This window comes from Antechinus flavipes, chromosome 3 (genome assembly GCF_016432865.1).
Source record: "Antechinus flavipes isolate AdamAnt ecotype Samford, QLD, Australia chromosome 3, AdamAnt_v2, whole genome shotgun sequence".
Taxonomy (NCBI): domain Eukaryota; kingdom Metazoa; phylum Chordata; class Mammalia; order Dasyuromorphia; family Dasyuridae; genus Antechinus; species Antechinus flavipes.
The window spans coordinates 486,570,480-486,595,143 of NC_067400.1; the positions used below are offsets into that span (position 1 = coordinate 486,570,480).

The window sequence follows — 24,664 nt, forward strand, 5'->3', positions numbered from 1 at the left end:
AATTTCCCCCATCCTCAACTTCCCAAAACCCCTTTTTATTGAGTTTAGAACTTGTTAACCTCAGTTAATTCTGAGTTTCTGAATTACTGATACTCTTCCTGCAGGACCATTCTACCTTGTTTTGTTTATCTTTCAATATTTATGCTTAAATCTATCTTTTAACATATCTTTTAAAAAAATCTAACTCCCAATTTGCTTTCTCACTAGAACTGTTTTAATTTGTGCCTTCAAGTTGTCATTATTAAAAATTTTTCCAACCTTTCTGAGCTATCTTTCCCTGAAGAATTTTAGTCCATAGGATTCTTCCAATGTTTCCTCTGAACAAGATGCTCTTAAGGTAATATCTAGCTTTCTTCTCATCTGAAAATTCTAGGGTAGAATGCTCATTTCAATCAGAGATTCCCATTATTTGTACTTTATCAATAACTTTTTCCTTTCTGATCAGAATCAGGTCTAGAATAATTGCCTCTCATTGATTCTTCTACATTTTGAATAATGAAATTATCATTTAAACCTAAGAAATGAATAGCTTCTGAGAATAATGAAAGAGAAACAAAGACGAGAAAGAAAGCTCACTAACAGATATCCAATTAAAGTTTCTCACGATTACTATATCATAACTCTTGACTGCATTGTTATCTCTTATCTGAAATCTCATCATCTATTTTCTTCCTATCTAAGAGTTCCATAACATGCTTTGATATCAAATCTATTTCTGGCTAAACTGGTCTTCACCCAAATGTTTTCCACCACATCTTCATCCTCTATTTCCTGGAGTTTCTCTGATTCAAAGGTTCTTTATGTACCAAAATATAATAGTTCTTTTTGTGTTTGTAAAGAATTATTTTGTTCATGTTTGTTTGGTAGAAAAAGAAAAAAAAAAAGACAAAACCCAACTTTATTATCTATACCCCCCATTACTGATAAGATCCAGAAGGAAAAGACAGGGTTTTTAAAAAATTTATTAGCTACACACACACTAAGCACTATTCTCTACACAAAGAAAATATTTAATGAATGTTTCTAGTATCTACTATGTATTTATCTTGTATATATCTATTTATGTTCATGTTTGTCTCTCCCACTAGAATATAAGTATCTTGAGAGCAGGACTTATATGTGCTTTCTCTTTGTATCCCTTATACTCAACACAGTTACTGGCACATAATAAGTGCTTTAAAATACATGCTTATTTACTAGTTGAAGAATTTTTTTTCTTTTAGAAAGATAATGAATTTAATTCAAAGCATGAAGAGTTTGAAGTATTGGTCAAACATTTGGAAATATTAACCTAAAACTGAAAGAGATCAGTGATGTGTTTGTGTACAAGGACACACACACTTAGGAATAAGCTATCTATAATAAATGAAGTTGTGAGTAGATGTCAAAGGAAAGAGAAGAGAGAAACAAATGAATGGGGTTTACAATAGCACTTTAAGATACAATTTTTAGGAAAAGGAACCAGATAACTCTTAGAAAGTTAGAAAGAAAACCAAGTAAAGCCCAGGGAGGAGAAGGTAAATCAACAATGCTAAATCATACTGAGAGTTCAAGGAACATTGGGACTGAAAAAAGACCACTGGGTCTTAGAATTAGGAAATAACTTCTGAGAGAAATTTCAGGAAACTTATGTGGATGGAAACTAGGCTACAGGATGACAATGAGCATATGGTGAATAAATGGAGATGCTGCAACTTTGTCATCTTGCAAAAATACCATCACACACCTTGCAGCCTTTGGAACAGTCTGCTTTACAGAAGGATTCTTAATTTGTCTGTGTACTTTCAGATAAAATGAAATATTAACAAAATACTCACCCTCCCAAAGAAGATTTTTTTTGTATGCAATTCCAAGGACTTACTTCCATAGCAAAACAAACAGTGTCACTATAACCTAATGAAGATTTTTTAAACCTGCAATGTAATAATAAATATGTAAAAGAAAAATTTAAGCATCTATAATTTCTTATCATTACTTTTTAAAGCCTTAAAATTCAATACAAAAGGATTTGGGCGGGCAGGAGCTAGAGTGATTTCATTGCTATAGAGAACTTGAGAATATTTATCAATTTGTATCTGAAATTGTTTTGCAACTGATACTTTTGAAGGGTTAAATCACTTATCAAGGTATCAGGGATAAATTTGCACCAAGCTCTTCCTGATTAAATCCAGTTCTCAATTCATCATGCTATGCTATTTCTTCAAATGTGAACTGCTATTAGCATGCTAATTCAAGATAAATTAATAAGCTAAGGAAAATTCTAAAAATGCTATTTCTCTCTTAAGAAGTGCCACATTGTGATAGTTAATATGCAGTTATTGTTTTTATAGTCATGGAAATAAATGTTAAAATTGCATTCCTATTAAAACTTAGTTGATATTAATTCTATGTTAATGCTTCACACATTAAGTATTTCAAATGAACAGCAATTATTATATTCAAAATCCAAACCAATGAATTTTTAAACTAGTATTCTTTAATATCTTCCAGGTGGAAGCTTAATTTACAAAATTAACCTCAGAAAAACCTTCTAAGGCAAAACTATAATAACAAAGTTATTACTCATTTTTGTTAACAGATAAGGAAAATAAGATTCATTGTTCAAGTGACTTGCTTAAAATCACACATTTATTAAGTGTCAGAGCTGGCAGTAGAGTCCAAATCTTTTAAGAAACACTTGATCCACTACAAATTAGGTATTTTAGACTCATGAAGAAAAAAGAAAAAAAGTGAAAATCACACATTTAGAAAGCTCATTATAGTTACAAAAACATGATTTTGCCACTTATGTCCCAATCCCACCATAAAAGATCACTTTCATTATTACCTTATAGCACTAATAAAAATATCAGCTATCATTTTTGCTATTATTATTATTATTATTATTATTATTACTACAATAAAGCCCACAAAATCTTATGTGGCACACAAAACAGAACTTCTGACAAATGAAGCACACTAAGCCAAAACTGTCATTAATATTGTTCAATTCAGACTTTTCTACTTTCTTTTATTTCTTGTTTCTCATAAATAGGAAAGAAAAGTAATTTCTTTCTTTCTTATAATATGTCTAAAGAATAGTAAATTGAATGACATTATTTTAATGACAGAAAAAAATTGTTTTGTTAATAAAATTATAATTTCTAATTACAAAATACAGCAGCAAAGGTTCTATCTGAAGGTTCTAAAGTTCCTTAACAAATATGTGAACTAGATTGAGCAACTTCAAATTTACCTCTGACAGAGAAAGTGACTGCAACGTACCAACATGCGCATACAGTGAACAGATATAATTCCTATAAACACAAGACTGATTGGTCCAAGCTATAAAAGAAAGAGATCAAAACTCAATTTTTAAATACTGAAACTTTAAACAAATATAAGTTGCCTAAGCAATTAGAAAACTATTTTAATAAATATTAATTTAATTGAATGATTAAATAGGTTTTTAATGAGACAATAAACTCAAAGACATAAAAATGTTTTAACTGACATTTAAGATCCATCTCCCATTAGCTACCCCAACCTAGAGTATTTCTAGAAAGGGAATGATAATGATGTAGGCTAAAAAATACATTCTATACAAAACCATATAAGAAGTCAAGGAATATCATAGTCTCCTACCAAAAGAACTAGTGTTGTAGGATCATTTTCATGCTAAATTACCTTAAAAGGGCTGAACATGTGTCAAACTGGTATATTAGGCAATGCATGCCAAAGCAAATGAGACAGCATTTCTCTATTTCTACTTCCTCTTCTAACAGAGATGGTTAAAAATCAGACTAAAGAGCTGTATCGTAGATAATCTCCTAATAATTGAAAAAAGAGGGGTTTTCGAAAAATGGTCAAAGCATCTTCACAATTTCATATTTATTCATATAACCAAAAGATGAAAGTTGCTTTAGAATAGGCCAATCAGACAAATCATTTGTACAGTGAGATCATCATGTTTTCAATCAATAAACAAAAGTCAAATACTATTCCACTATTTCATAGGTAATTTTCCCAAAATATTCTTAAAATAAACAAAGTTCAGCTATACATTAAATTACAAAGAACCACAACCAATAATCTCAACAAGAAACATCTTTCACTTTTTTCTCTTTAGCAGACGTATGTTTAACATGATTCTTTAGCAACAACAATAAAAAAATCATACTTATTACATACAAAGTATATAGCTTTATAAATACAAATAATCTGCATTATAATTTTTGATCCTACATTCTCTGTACTATTATGTTGTTATTGTTGTTTAGTCACTTTTCAATTAAGCTTGACTCTTGATGGGGAGATTTTTTTGACAAAGGTACTAGAATGGCTTGCCATTTCCTTTTCCAGCTCATCTACATATGTGAAAACTAAGGCAAACAGGGTTAAGTGACTTGTCCAGGGTCAAACAAATAATAAGTGTTTGAGGCTAGAGTTGAATTTATAAAGAAAATTCTTCTTGACTCCAGTACCAGAACTCTAGCCACCATGCCACCAAGATGCCCTATTATTATTTTACTCTTTTCCTTTTTCTTGAAAAAGTCAAATGGCTCAGCTGACACACTGTGCCTGTGACACAGATTGATCTCTACTCTTGGCTTGTAACAACACAGCCAAGAGTAAGGATCAATCTGTATCACAGGCTACCTGTGAGATTAGCAAATATCTATCAGAGGGAAAGTAATCCATTATCTCATCATGGGTCAATGCCCATGATCAAACTAGTGATGTCTATTCTGCCTAAAGTACAAGAAGGTACAGCTGATCCCTTTTAGTTCTAATTCCATTAACAGAAATCATGAGAAGCCACACATTTCACAAGTAATAGATAATCAGAACCTGAAACATTCTCAGTCCATGTCATCATTCAAACACAACATCAGAATCACAATTTCAGGTAATTTGTTTCTTAATAAAATTACTATGACCAGTCAACAACCAACAATCTATCAGAATGCTCACATCCTTATTATATGTTGCTTGCAATAGCAAACAGGTGACAAAATACTGGCGGTATTCATTTTCTTATACTGTGTAGTTGTGCTCATAATTTCGATGGTCCCAACGTTAGCCACACAAGCAAGATGTATATCTACCTTACCAGTTGTAAATTAATACTGATTACCAAAAATGATAGGCAGACTGTTCAACCCTATGAAACTTAAAGAAAATTGAGTTACAAGCACACCCATCACTGTTTTAAATATGTTCAGTATTAACCAGTTCAGTTCAACAATTAATGGTCTGCTTTATGCCACTATATAGTACCATAAGTAAACAATCAATGATTAAGAAATATTAAAAGCTTTATAACTTGTTTATGCATTATTATTTCCCTAATTTTAGCAAAATATCACATTGTATCAAAACTGACTTTCAACTGGTCAAAATGTATTTGACAAAAAACATCTAATATTACTAACCTGGATATTATTTTCTGATAATTTTTTTGTTTATAAATTAGATCATTCAATGTATCAACTTATCATTACAAAAAAAAAAAATCTTACCACAATGCCAGCATTTTTTATTGCCAAAGGGAGCCCTAGAAGGCCAGTTCCAATATTTCCTTTAAGTAGGTGCATAAGGGTTTGCATAAATCTGAAAAGTAAAAATAATAAGATTTAAACATTCAAAAATTTTTTAAAAAGTTAATAGATCACAGAATCTTTTCAGAGAGAGTGAGGAAAGAGAAGGAAAGATAAATTAGATTAAGTAACTTGCCAGGATAACAAAGCTAGTTATGTCTGATATCAAATTTGAAGTCAGGTCCACCCCAGCTTTTTTGGGGTGGGCAGGAATCTTCAATAATTAAGATGTCAACATTTCCATGTTTCAATGAAACTATATTAAAAGAATCAATAAAACCCAGATATAGTATATTATTTACATGGTACTTTTAAGATTTGCAAGTCATTTTACATATGGAATCTCATTTGATTGTCATAATTCTATAAAGTGTGTGCTATTATTATACCCATTTCACAAATATGGAAACAGAGTATAAGAAATGTTAGCACTTTACTCAGGGTCACACAGAGAGTAAAAGGAAGAATATAAAATCAGGCTTTATTACTTCAAGTCTAGTACTCTGTTCTCTATGCTATCCACTTGCTTCAGAATATCTTATTTCTAATTTAAAAATCATTAAGCCTGGTCCCCCAATTTCTTTGATTTCCATAATTTTAATTTCCTTAAGCCCCAAGCAATATTTGTAACAAAAGTTTAAAAAAGTATATAAAAATATCTTTCTTCTATGTATAAGCTAGCTTAAGAAAATTAATAAAAAAATACACAATAGCAATAAAAAAACCATAGTAATAGTACTGATAATACAGATTATGCTTCTTGGAATAATACACCTACTCTAAAAACTGATGAAATTAAAAGAACTCTCCTCTGACTCTAGTCTTGAATCTCAATTTTATCCTTTATTAACCATGGCATTAATTAATTTTCCAACAAATTTGCTTATTCCAAGCAAAACTTCAACTATTTCCAATTTTTTTGCTGTAGTTTTTTAATCATTTGTTTTTAAACTGATATTATTTTCTTATGGCATAAAACTGTAAGAAATTTATTCTATATATGTAAGATGAGAAAAAAGGACTTTAATTTGCAAAAGCTTTTTAAAAAGTATATGGTTAAGAGAGAATTCTAGGAAGTTGGTGGAGTAGGGTCAGAAAATTCCAAGTTATCCAGATTGCCTCCTAAAAAAAAAAAAAAAAAAAAAAAAAAACTGTACCTCAGGGCAAACATAGACTGGTGAAAAAAAATGACTTGGGGCAAAACAGGGATCCTCCTGGGACAAAAGAAGACAGACACCAGGAAAGAGCTTTAATTCCTGTAAAGTATAAACATCTCCTGGCCTAGTTCTACTGAAGTAGCCTCAGTCCAAACTACAGGATCTTTCATTTCCCAGACAGAAGGAAAATCAGGGGTCTGGGTCCAGGAAGATTGAGAGAACCTCAGCTAATTAGGAACACCAGGCTGAGCTATGCTGCAGGCAATCCTGGGTAAGAAGGAACCAGTCTAACTTGGTAAGTGCAGAAGCAGTAGGACAAGGATGCTGCTGGCTGCAGGCACTTGTAGGAGAGGAGAGCTTTTGGTTGAGGCTCCAGGTCAGAGGAGAGAGATGAAGCGAAGCCAGAGATACCATCCCCTCCACCTCAGGACTAGAGATGCTTACACTAATAGATCTCATTTAAAAAAAATTAACAGGCAAAGAAGAAACCTTGCAACCACAGAAACATTATGGGAATAGGAAAGATCAAGATGGTTCATCAGAAGAGGGCAGCAAGTTAAAAAGGCCTCTTCTACCCCAAAGAATAACATTAAAGCATTCCCTGCCCAGAAAGAATTTAAAGAACTCAAAAAAGACATTAAAAATCAAATGAGAGGGATTGATTGAGGAAAAACTAAAGAAAACCAAGACCCTTCAAAGAAAAACAAGGAAATTGTGAAAACTTAACCAACTAGAAAAGGAGATACAGAGCTTAAAGAAGAAAATAATTCTTTGAAAAGGGGAATTGGGCCAAGGGAAATCAGTGAAGTTATAAGAGGACAAGAAACAACAAAACAAAACATAAAGAATAAAAATAGAAGGGAATGTGAAACTTCTTATAAGAAAAACAACAGATTTGGAGAATAGATCAAAAAAGAGAAATCATAAGAATAAGTGGACTATCTGAAAGCTGTGACCAAAAAAAAAAAAAAAAAAAAAAGAATCTTGACAAAATAATACAAGAAAAAATCAAAGAAAATTGTCCTGAAGTGATAGAACACAAGGAAAAAGTAGAAATAGAAAAAAATGTATAGATTACCACCTCAAAGAGATTTTACAAGGAAAAGGCATAAAAATATTATTACTAAATTTCAAAAAACCCAGAACTAAAATTCTACAAGAAACAACAACCAAAAATTCAAATATACTGGAGCTACAATTAGACTTGTACAAGATTTATTAGACGCTACAATAAAAGACTTCAAGTCCTAGAATAATATATAGGCAATCTAAAGAATTAGATCTGTCAGTAAAAAATACAGTATACAGCAAAACTAACCACAATATTGAACAAAAATAAGGGAATATTCAATGAACTTGCAGCTTTACAGGATATTGTCTCAATCAAACCTGAACTCTATAGAAAATTTAGCATATAAGAGCCAACATCAAAGATTAATTTCAGGGGCAGCTAGGTGGTGCAGAGGATAGAGCACCAGCCCTGAAGTCAGGAGGACTTGAGTTCAAATCTGTCCTCAGACACTAACACTTCCTAGCTTTATGACCTTGGGCAAGTCACTTAATCCCAGTTGCCTCAGGGGAGAAAAAGAAAAGATTAATTTCAAGGGACTTATCAAGGACAAGGACAAGTTTGATCTGCCTCGAAAAAGCAAAATTTTGTTGGACAAAGTAAAAATAATAACTATGCTGTATGAATGAGGTACAGAAAAAGAACTGACACAGAGGCACTGGGGAAGGAGGGCTGGTGATTCTGAACACCTACTTATATCTGGAATGGGTTTAGCAGGAAATAATATAGATATATACCAAGAAGGGTATAGTACCCTCCAACATCTATAAAGAGAAAAGGGGGGGAGAATAGGATAAGGTGGGATATAGAAAGGTGTGTTATGGTAGTGGGACAAGGTACATAGATTAATGGGAAAGAGAAAAAGAGGGAAATGGTGACACAGGATAAGATGGGGTACAGAAGAGTGTTTAGATTAAGGGGAGTAGGATAAGATATGTAAATTAATGGGAAGGTGGGGGGAGAAGATAAGAGGGTTCTGTGGGTGGGAGAAGTTAAGTAATGGTAAGGCAAATAGAAAAGTTAACAGGGATAGGAAATAAGACATATACACAAATACATTAACAAGAATCAAGAGTAGAATTTATTATGAAAAATGAAGCAGGATTAGCATTCCTTGATTTCCAACAAAGTCAAACTTTAAAGATTCAATTAAGAGAACTCTAAGTTATATGTCAGTCATATTACTATTGTTTTAGATGCATATCTACATAAGTATAAATGTGTATGTGTATATATGTGTGTTGTGTGTGTATGCATGTATGCTATACATGTACAGATATATGTATGGGAGGGTGTATGGTTATATGTGTGTGTGTATGTATGTATATAGATGCACATAAAAATACTCCATGTTTAAATGCTGTCTGATTGGGGAAGGTGGAGTGGAAGAAGGGGGAAAAAGAATAAAATAAAAAGTGCACAGCAGAGAGCAAAAAAATAATTTACCAGGAATCAAAGAAAAGATGAACAGTCATGAATATAATCTCTTCAATTATTACATATGCTTTCTTGAAATGGAAATTTATTGTTATGTACTTTTAATCCTCTCTGATATTCTACTGAGCACATGACAATATTGTGTTTTGTTTTCCTTTTCTCTATTTTGTTTTTACTTTTTCTTTCTTTTTCTGTATATAAAAAATTTAAGTATATGATTGAATTTCAGATGTCTTTGGGATATCTAGTTTGAGATAACCAATAGATAGTTGGAAATATGAGACAAGTCCATAGAGAAGTGAGGACTTGGTAAATAGATCTAAGAAACATCAGCATAGAGAGAGATAATTGAATCCTGGGATTCATAAAAGTTGATGAGATCCCCAAGTGAAATAGTAGAGAAGGTTAAGAGGAAAGGGTCCAGGACAGAGTTCTGGGTGTGTGTGTCTGTGTGTGTGTGTGTGAGTGTGTGTGTGTGTGTGTGTGTGTGTGACTAGTGGGCATTATCCAAAGAAAGATCCAGCAAAGGAGACTGAGGAGGTCAGACAGGTAGGAGTAGTATCATAAAAACCTAGAGAGAAAATAACACATAGAAAAAGGTGATCAACAGTGACAAAGACTACAAAGGGGTAAAGAAGAAAAAAGATTGAGAAAACTAGATTTAGCAATTAAGAGATTATTGGTAACTTTGAAGAGAGCAGTTTTGGTTGAATGATGAGATTGGAAATCAGTCTGTAGAGTTAAGAAGAGAGATTAAGAAGAAAAGCACTGATAGTACATGTTGCAGATGGCGTTCTCAGGATATTTAATCACAAAAGATGAAGATACATGGGATGATAGTTGGTGGGGATAGATATAGCAAATGAGTTTTTGAGGACAGGGGAAGGGAAGTGGGCATATTTGTGGGAAATAGGGAAGCAGCCAATAAAAACTGAAGATGGGAGGGAATGGGGATGATAGAGGAAATAATATGCTAGGGAAGATGGGATGGAATGGGATCAATGTGTTCAAGTAGAAGGGTTTGCCTTGGCAAGGAAAAGGGCCACTTCTCTACAGGAGAGAGGAATGAAAGCATAGAGAGTAGAAGAAGGCATCCTGGAGATGTGAGTTGATATGAAAGGAGGAAGAGGGGAGAAGATGACACTTTTGGCAAATGGTCTCCATTTGTTCATTGAAATATTCACAATCAATTACAAAGTTATTTGGAGAGACCTTGAGAGAGTCTTTTTTATTGCTTCTTCTGACCATAATATGAACACCTGCTTTATAAGAGTTCTTGATAAAATAACCTTGTAGGCAAATGTATGTTTGTCATTCAAACAATATGGTCCATTCATCAGAGTTGTGCTCTCTGCAGTAATAGTTGGAAATTTACCTCAAGAAAGGACATCAGTGTCCAGTACTTTATTTTGCCGGGTGATCTTCAGGATTTTCCTTGTTATTCAAATGGAAGCAATTCAATTTTCATGTCTAGCAATGATAGACTCTCCAGACTTCATAGGCAAACACTGAAGTCCACAAAATGGCTTTGAAGATCTTCAATTTGGTAGGTAGCCTGATTTACTTCTTCTCTCCCACACTTTCTTTAACAGCCTCTCAAACACTGAGCTACCTCTGGCAATGCAGCTATATGAACACCCCTGGAAAGTATACTGCTAAGGTAAGTGAACTTATCCATAACCTTCAAAATTTCTCCATTTGCTAAACTGATGGTTCCATTTATGGATAATACAACACTGGCTGGTAGGGAATCTGTTTTCTTGGTATTAATTGTTGAGCCAATTTCACACAAATAGCAGATAATTGTTTTTTGTCGTACTTCAGCCTCAGAGGCTGCACTGAGTGAATAATCATCTGTAAGTAAAATGTCAAGCATCAACTCTCCTTCTACTTTAATCTTGGCTTGTAGCTTTTTCAAGTCAAATAACTTAGTATTTATGTGGTAGTTAACCTTGATGCCATTTTCAATCTTGTGGAAGGAGTTTGCTAAAAGCATTATGCTAAAAATTATGGGAGCAAATACACAATCCAGCCTCACTCTAATAATGATTGAGAAAAAGCATTGTTCACTATCCAGAATCCATGTAAGCATACCATCATGAAACTAGTGTAAAATATTGTGGGATTTCTTCAAGCAATCAAATTTTGTCATAATATTCCATAGGCCTTCATGATTGACAGTATCAAAGGCCTTGGTCAGAATGATGAATGTTGTGAACAGACTTCTGTTCTGCTTCTGGGCATTTCACCTAGAGCTGTAACAGGCAATACCATGTCAAACACTATTTTTTGAAGACACATCGACTTTTGGGTAGATGGCCATCTTCCAGGTAAAGGATTAACTGATTAAGAACAACTCTGGCAAGAAACTTGCTGGCAATAACTAAGAGACTACAGGGGTATTGTCACAGGACAACCTAGACCCTTTTTTCCTTATAGAGATGTACAGTAGAAGTATCCTTGTTGTTTGTGGAACAACTTCTTCTTGCCATATAACCCTGAAGATTTCAGTAAGCTTTTGTATGAGCAGTGGTACAACTAATGGAAAGGTATAGCAACAGAATCATGGAATCATCAATTTAGAGCTAGAAAAGACCTTGAAAAGTTATGTCCAATGTATACATATATTGTATTTAACATATAACATATTTAACATGTATTGGTCTACCTGCCATCTGGGGGAGGGGGTTTTAAAAGAGAAGCAGATTAGCTTATAGCTATATACAAAGCCAAAAAAGTTTCCTGAGTAGAGGAGACACAAGGACACATCTGGACTTAAATAAAAAATACTTTGATAGCTGTTTGGAGGATAGATTGAAGGGAAGAGAAACTTGAGGCAGAAAAATGAATTGGGAAGGTATTGAAATAGTCCATTTGAGAGAAAATGAGGATCTGAACAAAGATGGTGACTGTGAATAAAGAGGAATCAGATACAAGAGATATTGTAGAGATATAAATAGCAACTGATTGCTTATGTAAAGAAAAGGAGAATTGGAAAGTCAAGGATGACACCTGAAAAGGAAATCAATTAATATTGATTACTGTGATTTATTTTTAGTTTGATTATAGGATTAAACTCCCTTCTTTAGGAAAAACTAGAGGACAGAGCCAAGATGGCAGAGAGTAGACAGATCTTTATCTGAGCTCTTCCTGGCTTCCCTTAGATCAATACCAAATTAAGCCTCTGAACTAGTTTTGGAGTGACAGAACACACAAATAGTTGGAGTGTAACAAATTTCCAGCAGAAGATATTTTAGAAGAACTTTAGAAAAAGTCTGTTTCTATCAGTTGGGGGTGGGGGGAAAGAGGCAGTCGAGCACAAGATCAGCACAGGGACCCAGGGTCCACACACCTGGGAGTCTACCAGGAAGCTCTTAGCCAAAATATAGCAGTGCCGGCTACACTGTTGTGGTTCATAAGCTAGCGGATCAGCAGATTAGCTGTGAGACATCCAACACAAATATACAAGGCAAAGAGTGAGCCTCTGAACCCCAGAATAATGTGGGACTTGGCCATGTCCATTGAGTACAGGAAAGAAGTCAGTAGGATGGGCCCAGAGCAGTGTGAAGCAGCTGTCACCTGTAGAAGAAGCTTAGGACAATCTCCAATTGCCCTACGAGCAGACCTCAACCTTTAAAAAATGAGCAAAAAAGCAAAAAGGGTTCTGACCATAAATAGCTTTTATGGAGACAGAGAACAGACCTCAAATCCTGAGGACACTAAAGGAAAATCGTGTTCAGATGAAGCCCCAAAGAATGATGTGAGTTGATCTCCATTTCACAAGGTTCTCTTAGAAGATTTCAAAACATATCTTAAAAGAGATATATATCTCATATGGGGAAATGAAATCAGAACTTTGCAGGAGAGTTTGGAAAAGGAAACACAGACATTATCTGAAGAAAACTCCCTAGAAAATAGATTTAATGAAATAGAAAAATCATACAATCCTCATAAAATATGTATAACAAAATGAAAAAAGCATATAACTCCTTGCAAAATAGATTTGAAAAAGAAACTAATTCACTGAAAAACAAAATTTGTGAAATGGAAAAAATCAAACAAAACAACTTATTTAAAAGTTCAATTGGTCAAATGCAAAAAGATAAAAAAAAAAGCTAACTGAAGAAAATAATTCACTAAAAATTAGAAATGAACATAAGTGAATGATTCAATGAGACATCAAGAATCAGTCAAAACCAAAAAAAATGAAAAAATAGAAGAAAGTGTAAAATATCTTATTGGAAAAACAAATGACCTGGAAAATAGATCTAGGAAAGACAATCTAAAAACTATTATACTTCCTAAAAACCATGGGGAAAAAGGAACCTAGACATCATCTTTCAGGAAATCATCAAGGAAAACTGTCCAGATGTCCTAGAACCAGAAGACAAAATAGCCATTGAAATAATTCACCAATCACCTCCTGAAAGAGACCCTAAAAACTCCAAGGAATATCATAGCTAAATGTCATAATTATGAAATCAAGGGGAAAATATTGCAAACAGCTAGAAAGAAACAATTCAAATATTGAGGAGTTATAATCAGGATTATCTAGCATCTAGCAGCTTCCACTTTAAAGGATCAAAGAGCCTGGAATCTGATATTCTGAAAGACAAAGGAACTTGAATTGCAGCCACGAATCAACTATCCATCAAACTTTAGCATTATCTTTCAGGGAAAAAAGATGGACAATCAATGAAACAGGTGAATTTCATGTATTTCTGATGAAAAAACCAGAGCTGAACAGAAAATCTGATCTTCAAAAACAGGACTCAAGAGAAGCATAAAAAGGTAAAAAGGAAGGGAAAATGTATTTCTTTTAAAAGATAAAAAACTTACATCCTCATATGGGAAGATGACATGCTTAACTTTTGAGAATTGTATCTCTTGTGGATATACTTAGAGGGTACAAGTATAATTTGATTTTATTGTGATGATATAAAAAAGAAACTAGAGGTGGAAAGAGCATTGTACTGGAAGAAGAGGAAAATGGAGGTAAAATGAAGTAAATTACATCTCAAGAAGAAGCAAAAAAGACCTATTACAACTGAGGGAAATAAGGGAGGGCAATGAGCATTGTGTGAATCTTACTCTCATCAGATTTGGCTCAAAGAGATAATATCAAATATATTTAGCTTCACAGAGAAACCTTGTCTGACCCTATAGGGAAGTAGGAGGGGAAAAGAGAAAGGAAACAGGGAGGCTAATAGAAGGGAGAACATAAGTAGAATGGGAAAGATATAAGAAAAGGGGAGGGGCTGTAAAAGGGGAAGGTTGTTCAAAGGAGGTAGTGGTCAGAAGAAAAATACTGGAAAGGAGGAAAGGGGGACAGGAAAGAGAAAAGTATAATTTGGAGAAAATAAAATGGCAGGAAATATAGAATTAGTCATTTTGACTGTAAATGTGAATGGGATGAACTCTCCCATAAAACAGAAAAACTAGCTTAAGTCAAACTAATATAGGTAGTCTCCTAAGACTATGTTACTTATACATGTAATGAAAAGATTGATAATATTTTATCATTTAATAGCAAATAATTTAGGAAAAATGTTAAGATAATAAGATTTTTTTGAAAAGCTAATTTCCCTTTCTGTTAGAAATGGGGAGTTAACCAAAGGCTAAGTTCTCCTTTCTAGCAGAAATGGAAGTTGACCAAAGGTTAAGTTCCTCTTTCTAGTAGATATAAGTTAATTAATTTAATTTCCTAAAGTTAAATTTCCTCTTCTGACAACTGGGAGAATGTGAGTTGACCACTAGTTTTTCACTACTAACCACAAGTTCCTCTTTTCCAGTCCCAGTTCCCTTTTTTCCTGGACCTCTGAAAGAAGTTCCCCTTTCTAGAAGTGGAGAAATCATATCAACTGATCTGGGGGCTCCTTAAAATATATTTCTGCTTCAAAATATAACAATAGCAAGGTAAAGATCTCTGAGGTAGAATTTAAGAAGTCTAATCACATAACTTTCTTATCCAACTGAATTTTGTTTTTAAAAAGTTTGTATTTTTTTCCTTCCTCTTTTTTGTTATAAAAATCAGCTCTGTAAGTCACTCAAGTTTTTTTGACTTCTGAGGAGTGAGGGAACCTGATTTGATATGCAAATTTTGACTCTTGCAAAATAAATTTATTGATGAAAACACCCAGGTAACAAGTCTGACAGAATAGAAGAATGGTGATGCCTATGACAAAAATAGAAATATTCAGTAAAGGGAAAGTTAGGAAAGAAAGATAATGATTTCTATTTTGTCCATGTAGAATCTGAGACATGTCCAAAGGATTTAATTTGAAATGTCTAATAGGCAATTGGTGATATAGAACTGGAGCTGAGAAGGAAACTGGGGCTAGATTTATAGATCTGGGAATCATTTGTATCTGTATCTGTAACATTATAATAATCAAATTCATAGGAGTCAATAAGATTACAAAAAAAAAGAATACAGGGATGAAGAGAAGATGATCCAAGGGAAGAGTCTTAGGGTATATTACAACAGTAAGATGACAGGATATGCATGATAAGCCAGCAAAGAAGATTTAGAGTGATTAGAGAGGTGTCAAAGGAATGAAGAGACAATAATTCACAAAAACCTAGAGAGGAGAAAGTCAAATTTTCTTTATTATGTGATTTTGCTAAAATGTTTTCATGAAATACTGTTATGATTATTTTAATGTGCTTTGTAGATATATCTAATGTGGCAAAATCTAATTTATCAGTAAAATGGTACAAATTTACAGCTGACTTTCAGGTAGTTCAATCACTTTCCTAAAATAAATGTAATTGCTATTATTTGCCCAATTTAACTTCTATTTAGAGAATACTCCAAATCAGTTTAACAAGTGTGAAAAGGAAAAAAAAGAGCAAGTAAAATATGAAGAAAGATCTTTAAAATATTTTACTTACGAAATGCCATCTTGACTGTCAATCTGGTAATGTTTTTGAACAGGCAATAGCTCATGTTCATGCTCTTCATCAGATGTACCATCTAAATTTTGTTCATCTATCAAAGGCTTCATTACTTCCATATCTGTGAAACAAAAAAAGAATGAATATTTATGAGCTTAGTCTGAACATTAGGAAACCTGAATTCTAATTCCACTTTTTTAAAGCAATTTGCCAAACTGTTCAGGTTAAATAAAACTTTAAATTAAAAAAAAAACAGAAACTACTTTATTCAAGTTAAAGGATGTATTCTTCATTTTCATTAATAAATATAATGCCCCCCAAATGGAAAGTGACAAGTACCATTAGTTGCAATCACTCTTTTAAGTGTTTTTATTTAACTATTGGAGGCAATATATTTTAGGGTAGAATGAGAGTTGTTTATTTGTTGGAATGAGCTTACTGGAATAAAACAATCAATTGAATCTTTAAAATATATATAAGCATAGGGTGATGAATAAATCAAGTCATCCATGTCACTTAAAGTAAGTGATAAAATGTCCTGACAACTTAAGCTTTAAGATAAGAGAAAGTCTCAACAAATCAACCAATCAATCAAAAGCTAGTAATGTTCACAGGAAGAACATTCAGATTTGCTAAGGAAACTGGTCATGCCTTGTGAATGATTTAAGAATTTGAAGACCTGTTCAGAACCCAAGTTATTCTAGCATCTGGTGGAGACAGAGATTCCAATGGGTGGCAATGGAGAGCTAGCATTCCAGTTAACTCTCCACCTCACACTGCCACCCTAAGTCATTTAGGGAGAAAAGAGCATCTCTGCCTTTCCTTAATCTTCTTTCCCTTACCCAGTGAAAGGAGGAGAACCTCAAGAATGTCAGAGGTCTGGAAATCTTCCCATCTTTTTATCCAAATAACTTCACCAGGAGCAAAAGTTAAAAGTGAATGCAGATTCACATCTCCACAAAGAATCCAGCAAAGAAGTTACATCATGTCTAAAGGAACTTATTGAACACCTCATAAAGGGGAGAAAAGAACTCCCAGCAACCAAGAGCTGTGAATTATTCTTTTGTTACATGTATTCTCTAAGCTTAAGCTCACTTTCTTCTTGTTTCTACATATACTGGTAAGAGAGTGTGTCAGGAGTAGAACTAATGGCTATTTTTAATCATCATGGTGGGAAATGTATTGGTAGGAATTTATAAGCTATAGCATTAGAAAGACATTTCCAACTCTTCAGAGATATTCCTAAAATATCAAGGAGACCCAACAGTCAAGTTCTGGGGATCCAATTTAACAGTGGGAGTGGGAATTTAGATTTGAACTTTGAGAGCATAAGCTACAGATATAAGCAAAATATTTTTTTTATTTTCACACAGATAATCTATTTTATCTCTCCACGTCCAGTTTTATTAATTTAAAACAGGGTTAATTAGGGATTATTTATGACTGAGCTTTCTCATGTTAACCTGTCTAGAATTAGGCTTCCATACTATTTTGCAGGCAGTTCTTTACCATACTGCCTATGTTCCAACTCCCAATATTATGTCACCACAACAATCTTGGGGTGTCATGCATATGGCTTTGAGTTCTCTTAGGTGAACTTTCACCTTAGTGTGCTGCCATACATCACACAATAAAATGTTTCACTTATTGTATTTATAGTCCCATAAATACTCTGTTTATTGATTGAACTGGAAAGCTAAAGAAATCATCTAACAAGAATCTGACAGAAGTACTGCAAAACAACAGAAATATGAAAGTCAAACTTATTTCTAAATTTTTCTAAAGAAGGTATACTTGATTTTTCATAAGTTAAACTTTTGAAAGTTGTTTTGTATCTAGAGATCTAGTTTGCAACATGTTTATTGTACTCTCCACAAAGAAATAGCACAACCAATATACAATGAATGTATATGTATGTATATTTATGTATCCTACACACATAACACACACACACACACACACACACTCACACCCCTTGTGTATTTTTTGGAAGTAGAGGGGGTAGGGAAAGATGAAAAGTCTTGAAAGAACCTATAGTAATAAAAGTTTTCAATTGACCCTGAACAATAAATAGCAGTCCAGAGCCTAGTGGATAGAAAATATAGTTCTAAAGTATCTAATATTCAATATTAGGATTTTTAAAAAGTTTTATCTATCTTTTTCAAATAATTTTTATTTTGATTAATAAATCCTCTCATGGAAAAGTACAAAGGAAAAGTTTAAATATGATCTATCACAAATTAATTAAAGTTATATAAAACAAATGTTTTCCTTTTCCTTTTTGGGTCACTTTTCCAATCCCTTCCTTAATTTTTTTTTCCTGTGATCCCTTTCCAAGTTCTCTATGTGTCTAATAAAGAAAAGAGAAAAGGAAGAAGAAAAAATTTAATGTAATAGAACTATCTCACTATTCTGACCCAGTACCACATGTGCATTATGTGGTATAATATCCTATCCCGCACAACACAACTGTCCTTTTTTGGAACACTCAAAATATCTTATTTATTACAGATTAATAATAATAATAATAATGAGCATTATTTTCCAATAATACAAATAATAATCAGCCAATCAACCAACACAAGTATTCATTAAATTGCCAAGCAATGTGGTAGGGATTAGCACTGGGGATACAAGAGTAAAGAAGGAAACATTTCTTATTCACAAGGAACTTACATGATAATGTCTTTAAAAAATGAAGACATATTAAAGTACATATCACAGAAATAAGTGAATAAATACAAAGTAAATATGAGGTAGTTTGGGAGTGAGGGCACTAGCAAACTGTGGGAATCAGGAAAGGCTTCATGTAGAATGTGGCACTTGGCTTCATCTTAAAGAAAGAGAGAAACTTCACACAAAAGGTAATGATGTAGTGCACTCCTGACATGAAGAACAAAGAATATAGATATGGAGGCAGGAGATAGAATTTAATACGTGAGGAACACAGAGGTCAATTTAACTGGAGTGCAGAGGCTGGAGGGAAAGTAATGTATAATGAGTTGCAAGAAGTTGGGCCCAGGTTATGAAGAGCTCTAACAACTAGAAAAGTTTATATTTGATCCTAGAGGAAAGACAGTCACTAGGATAGACTGTAGATGAGTCATGCATTAGCTCTAAGCTTAAGGAAAATTACTTTGGCAGCAATGTGCTGGGTGGATTGGAGTTATGAGAGATTTGAAACAGGGAAGACACTGCTAATCTAGGTGAAAGGTGGTAAAGGTCTGAACTAAAAGTGATAACTGTACAAGTAGAGAGAATGGATACAATGTTGTAAAAATAGAAACAGCAAGCTAGTCAAATAATTAGACATGTGGGATGAAGGAAAGTGAGAGGTTAAGGATAATGATGATATCACAAAACTTGGAAACTGGAAGGATGATGGAACTTTCAAAGGTAATAGGGAAGTTTGGAAGAGGAAAGGGCTTGTAGAGAAAAGATAAGTTCAGTTTTAGACAAGTTGAGTATGCAATGTCTATAGGATATCAACTTTAAAATATCTAACTGAAAACAGAGAACTGAAGCTCAGAAGACAAACAAGTACATAAGGTAAATGTGTACATATATTCAGGTAAATATATGTGTGTATAATTGTGTATAGATATAAACATATCTATACACATAGAATACACATGTACATATATATACATATATATATATGATAATTTTAGGGTGAAGAGGTTTCTAGTAAAAAAAAAAACAGGCAAAATTTACTCTAGAAAATGTTATCTGAACATTGATGAAGTTTAAATTTGGGATATAAATATAGCTTTGAGGAGTTAAGCTATGATTCACATGGTCATACATAACTTGCATTAGGCTTTTGGAAGCCTAACTTTGGAACTTATGACATCTGGTCTAATTAGAAATTGTCTTCATTTTCAATCCAGTTTTATTTCACATTTTCTCTTCATATATCCTATTTTCCCGCTAAAATGGACTGTTCCCCAAACTCATTTCTATGTATTTGCAAAGGTTACCCCCCCATTCCCAGAAGGCACTTCCTCATCTCTGCATCTTATAATCTGTATTGCCCTTCCTTCAAAAATCTACTCATGTGTGTCATCAACTCTGTGAAACCATCCTTTAATGAAACTGTCATCTAAAACCTAAAATTTTCTTATGAGCATTTCGTATTTTTCTATTGTCCTTATCATACCCCACTAAGTGTTATACTTACCTTTGTACACATCATGCCATCTTATACTACTCCTCTCACCAGTAAAACAAAAGTTCTTAATGGGGAAGGGCCCATCTAATACATAACCTTGCTTAATAAATAATTTCTTCTTTTTTTAACTTAATTCAGTTCTCCTAATCACTCCTCCAAAATCTCAATTATAAGAAATTTAATTTTTCTGCCTATGGGCACTGGGCATTGTGTTCTGCAAAATATCTAGTACACTGTATCCTCACAATGTAGATAGTCATCACTACCTAACATTCCAGAGAGGCCAGGAATCCTATCATTTGAACATACAGTCCTGTAGAATATACTGGCTAAAGAAACAATATCAAAAGGAACAAAGGTAGGTTTTCATATTTTTTAAAGAGTATGGATACTAAAATTTATTCTTAACATTCTTTATAAGAAGGTCAGAAGGCCTAAAACATCTAAAAAGACATTAAATATTAATACAATATTAACTCTGACAATAACGTAGTTATTGTTGTTAACATCACCACAAAAGATATATATTAATAAAAAGTTTTTAAGATAAAGGCAACTCAATTTTAATTCATACTTAGAAAACTAAGTGTAGATTTATTCAATTTAAGAATTACCCTACTGATTTCCTTTTCCCTACTTGATTTAATTTGAAACTAAATTTATATAATTTTAAAATACAGTTTCTAAGGCATATAACTTGTATCAAAACAAGATTTGTATTTGTTAAATATTTTAGGATATTATTTGCAGAAATATTTCTTTCTACATAATTAACATGGGAAAATATGAAATGATCCTGTCCATCGAACTGAGAGAAAAATGTATTATATATGTACTTGAAAGTTTACAATCTCAATACTAAGGTACTGATAACTGCATTTCTTGATCTTTTTGCTCATCATTGATGACTTAGAACTTAAAATAAAATGGTTAATCTCAAACATATAGTAGCAGAGGAAAATAATATTACAAACAAAACTCTAGATATCTATTATCTAGACCTTGCTTTTTCTCTAGATATCTATTATGTAGACCTTGCTTTTCCTTTTAAGTTTATAAATTCAACCTGTAGTTTTCAAAGCTGTCCTGCTTATATATATACTTTTTCTTAAGAAAGTTCTGCTTTCTACCTTTCTATTTTTCTAATTTTTTTCTTTTCTTTCTTTCTTTTTCTGATTACCCTATTCCTCTTGTCCTGTTCCTTCCATCTTCACTAAAGAAAAAATAAATAAAGCCCTCATAATTTTCAAATTCAAGCAAAAAAAATTTCCCACATTGGCTGTGTCTGGAAATTATATATTATTTAGCATCATGAATTCATCAATTATAAAAAGATGGATAATATGAGCATACTATTTCTCAGTTCTCTGAAATCATGGTTACTTACTGCACTAGAGTTTATCAAATCTTTTAAACTTATTTTCTTTTTTAATGTTGTTGACATTATACAATTTTTTTCTCCTGGTACTACTTATTTTATATGCATCACTTCATAGAGGTCTTCCCAAGTTTCTCTGAAACCATTAATTTCATCATTTCTTATGGCACAATAATATTCCATTAAACTTATCTATCATAAGTTGTTCCCCAATAGTTGGTAACCAGTTTTCAGTCCTCTGCAAATTATAAAAAGAGGTGCTACAACTTTATTACCCATTTGTACAAAAGAACCCATATGAGTTCTTTGCCTCTTTTTTTTTTTCTTCATTTCTTTGGGATATAAATTAAATAGTGGTATAACTAGGGCAAGCACAATTGAGTTAGTTACTTTAAGGGCATAGTTTCCTTTTTTTTCCCAAAGCAAAAAATCAACTCTCAGTCTCAACAACAATGCACTAGTGTGCCCCTCCTCTAATATTTATCATTTTACTTTTTTTGACCTTTTTGCCAATTTGTTAAACATAAAGCAGAACCTCAGAGGTACTTTTATATTTCATTCATTATTAGTTACTAGGAGAATTTTTTCATAATTGTCAGCTTGAATTTGTTCTTTAGAAAACTACTTTTTTTCTTTATCTAGTGTATATAATATATTCTTTTCTTTTTCATAACTTTTGACCACTTATATATCCAGTTATCTATTGGGGGATAGCTCTCGTGTTTATAAATTTGAATAATATTCTTATATAGGTTGAATGATACCTCTGTCAAAAAATTTTGTAAAGAATTTTCCCAGTTTCTATAGCCACCATAATTTTAACTTCATTTGTTCTATTTGTGTAAGTTTTTAAACTTGATTAATAGAAATTGTCTGTTTCATCTCCTGTGATTGTTTTAACACTCATTAAATTCTTTCCCAACTATAGATTTGAAAAGTTAACTTCTTGGCCTTCTAATTTGTTTACAATGTCACTCTTTAAATCTATGTCATTTACCCATTTAGAGCTTAATTTGGCATATGATATGAGATAATGATCTAAATTTCATTTCTGCCATACTGCAAATTTTGGGGGTGGGGAAAAAGAGATCAAAGAGTGAGTCTTTATTCCAACAGAGGAGGTTATTTGGTTTCTTGGACCTAATACTATAGTGTTTGTCTGCTTCAATATGCTATGAATCTAATCTGTTCCATTGAGCAGATATAATTTTTATAACCAGTATCTAATTATTTTGATGATTGCCACTCTATTGTATAGGTTGAGATCTATGTATATATCTATATATCTATACTGCTAGCCTCTCACTTTTCCTTTTTTTTTTTCATCATTTCTCAAAATTCTTGAATTTCTGTTCCTCCTGAGGAATTTTATTGTTTTCTAGCTCTATAAAGTAAGCCTTAGATGTTTCAACTTAATATTTTATGTGGTACTCACTCAACTTAATAATCATTTTATGGGGTACTGCCATTTTGATCTAACATGTTATTGGAACCTATTTGCTGGAGCCTGTTTTGATGAATATTTTTGATTCACTGGTTCATTATGAACACTGGTCTATACTTTTTTTTCTCATCCTTGTATTTTTTTGTTTTTGCCATTTGTTTCACAGCAACAATTTGGAAGAGCCCTTTATTTTCCTATCTTTATATATGTGTTACTGGAATTGTCCTTGGGATACTATATAGAATTCACTTTCACATTATATAATTCGGAGTTTTTTTCCTTTGAAAGTTCATTATACTTTGTGCAATTTATTTTTTATATTGAATAATTTAATTTATCCATTTCATCTGTTAATCTGGCTATTTATCTTGATAAGCATTCAACTATTTTATCTAAGTTATTAATTTTGTCAGCATATAATTAGGCAAAATATTTTCTAATAGCTTTATTTCATTTTCAAGTGTTATGAAATCTTTTTAATTTTTAAAGGAATAATATGGTTTTCTTCTTTTTAAAATAAGAGTGGCCAGTTATTCATTTTATTAGTTTTAGTTTTAAAGAGGTAGCTTCTAGTTTTATTCATTAGATTTGTTTTTGGTTTTAGTTTTTCTAATCTCTCCTTTGATATTGAAAAATCTGTATTTCTAATATTCTAATTAGAATAATATTCTAATCTGTTATTTAGTTGGACAATCATTTTTGCCTTTTTAGGGAATTTTTTTGGTTTCATGTTCAGTCATTGATTTGTCCTCTTTTTTGTTGATGTAATTATCTCACCAATTCGTTTGATGAAATTTTCTATTATTTCTATGATTTATTCTTTGAGCAATTATTTGATATTAAGTTATTTAGTTTCCAATTAATTTTTAAGTCCTTAAAGACCTTTTATTTGATATAGTTTCATTGTACTATGGTCAATAAAGGATGTTTAATATTTGTTTGTATTTTTTAATTTTTTATTGAGGCTTTTATGTCTCAATACAATTTTTGCAAAGTTGTTATATATAGTTGGATAACAAACTCCTTTCTATTCCCATTTGTTAATTATTAGAAATCCATTATCTCTAATACCTTAAAGGTCTATCAGTTTTTTTTTTATTGTTTTCTTAGATCTATCCAACTTTGAAAGAAATACTTTGAGATTCCATCATATAGTTTCGTCACTTCTTTTTGCAGTTCAATTAATTTTTACTTTAAGTATTTGGATACTATACTATGTTATACTATATATATATATATATATATACATACATATAACATGTGTTTATTTATTTGTACATTTCTATTTATATGCCTGTGACCTAGTGTAAGGCAAATGAAAAAAGAAAAATGAAGCACAAAACAGATTCTATAAATCACAAATTTTAGAAAAACTTTTGTCACCTTCTCATACTTTAAAAATATGGAAATGCAGATAAAGGAAAAATATACAAATAAAGAGAATAGAGGAAAATGTGCAATTTAAAATCAGTTTCATAATTGCCAGTTCAGATGAAAGTGAAGTTAATAAGATGTTCATTCCCCATATCACT

The 24,664-nt window shown here is 32.3% G+C and overlaps 1 protein-coding gene across 1 annotated transcript in view; it reads right to left on the minus strand.

The window, feature by feature from the left end:
• The window catches only part of SLC36A4 (solute carrier family 36 member 4), a 75,723-nt gene that overhangs the window by 37,884 nt on the left and 13,175 nt on the right, over positions 1 to 24,664 (minus strand). Inside the window, exons 2-5 of the mRNA XM_051986806.1 lie at positions 16,137 to 16,260; positions 5,502 to 5,592; positions 3,236 to 3,324; positions 1,818 to 1,913 (exon numbers count right to left, since the gene is read on the minus strand). Of these exons, the coding sequence (XP_051842766.1) occupies positions 1,818 to 1,913; positions 3,236 to 3,324; positions 5,502 to 5,592; positions 16,137 to 16,260 (400 nt within the window). The remainder of the gene's footprint in view (positions 1 to 1,817; positions 1,914 to 3,235; positions 3,325 to 5,501; positions 5,593 to 16,136; positions 16,261 to 24,664) is intronic.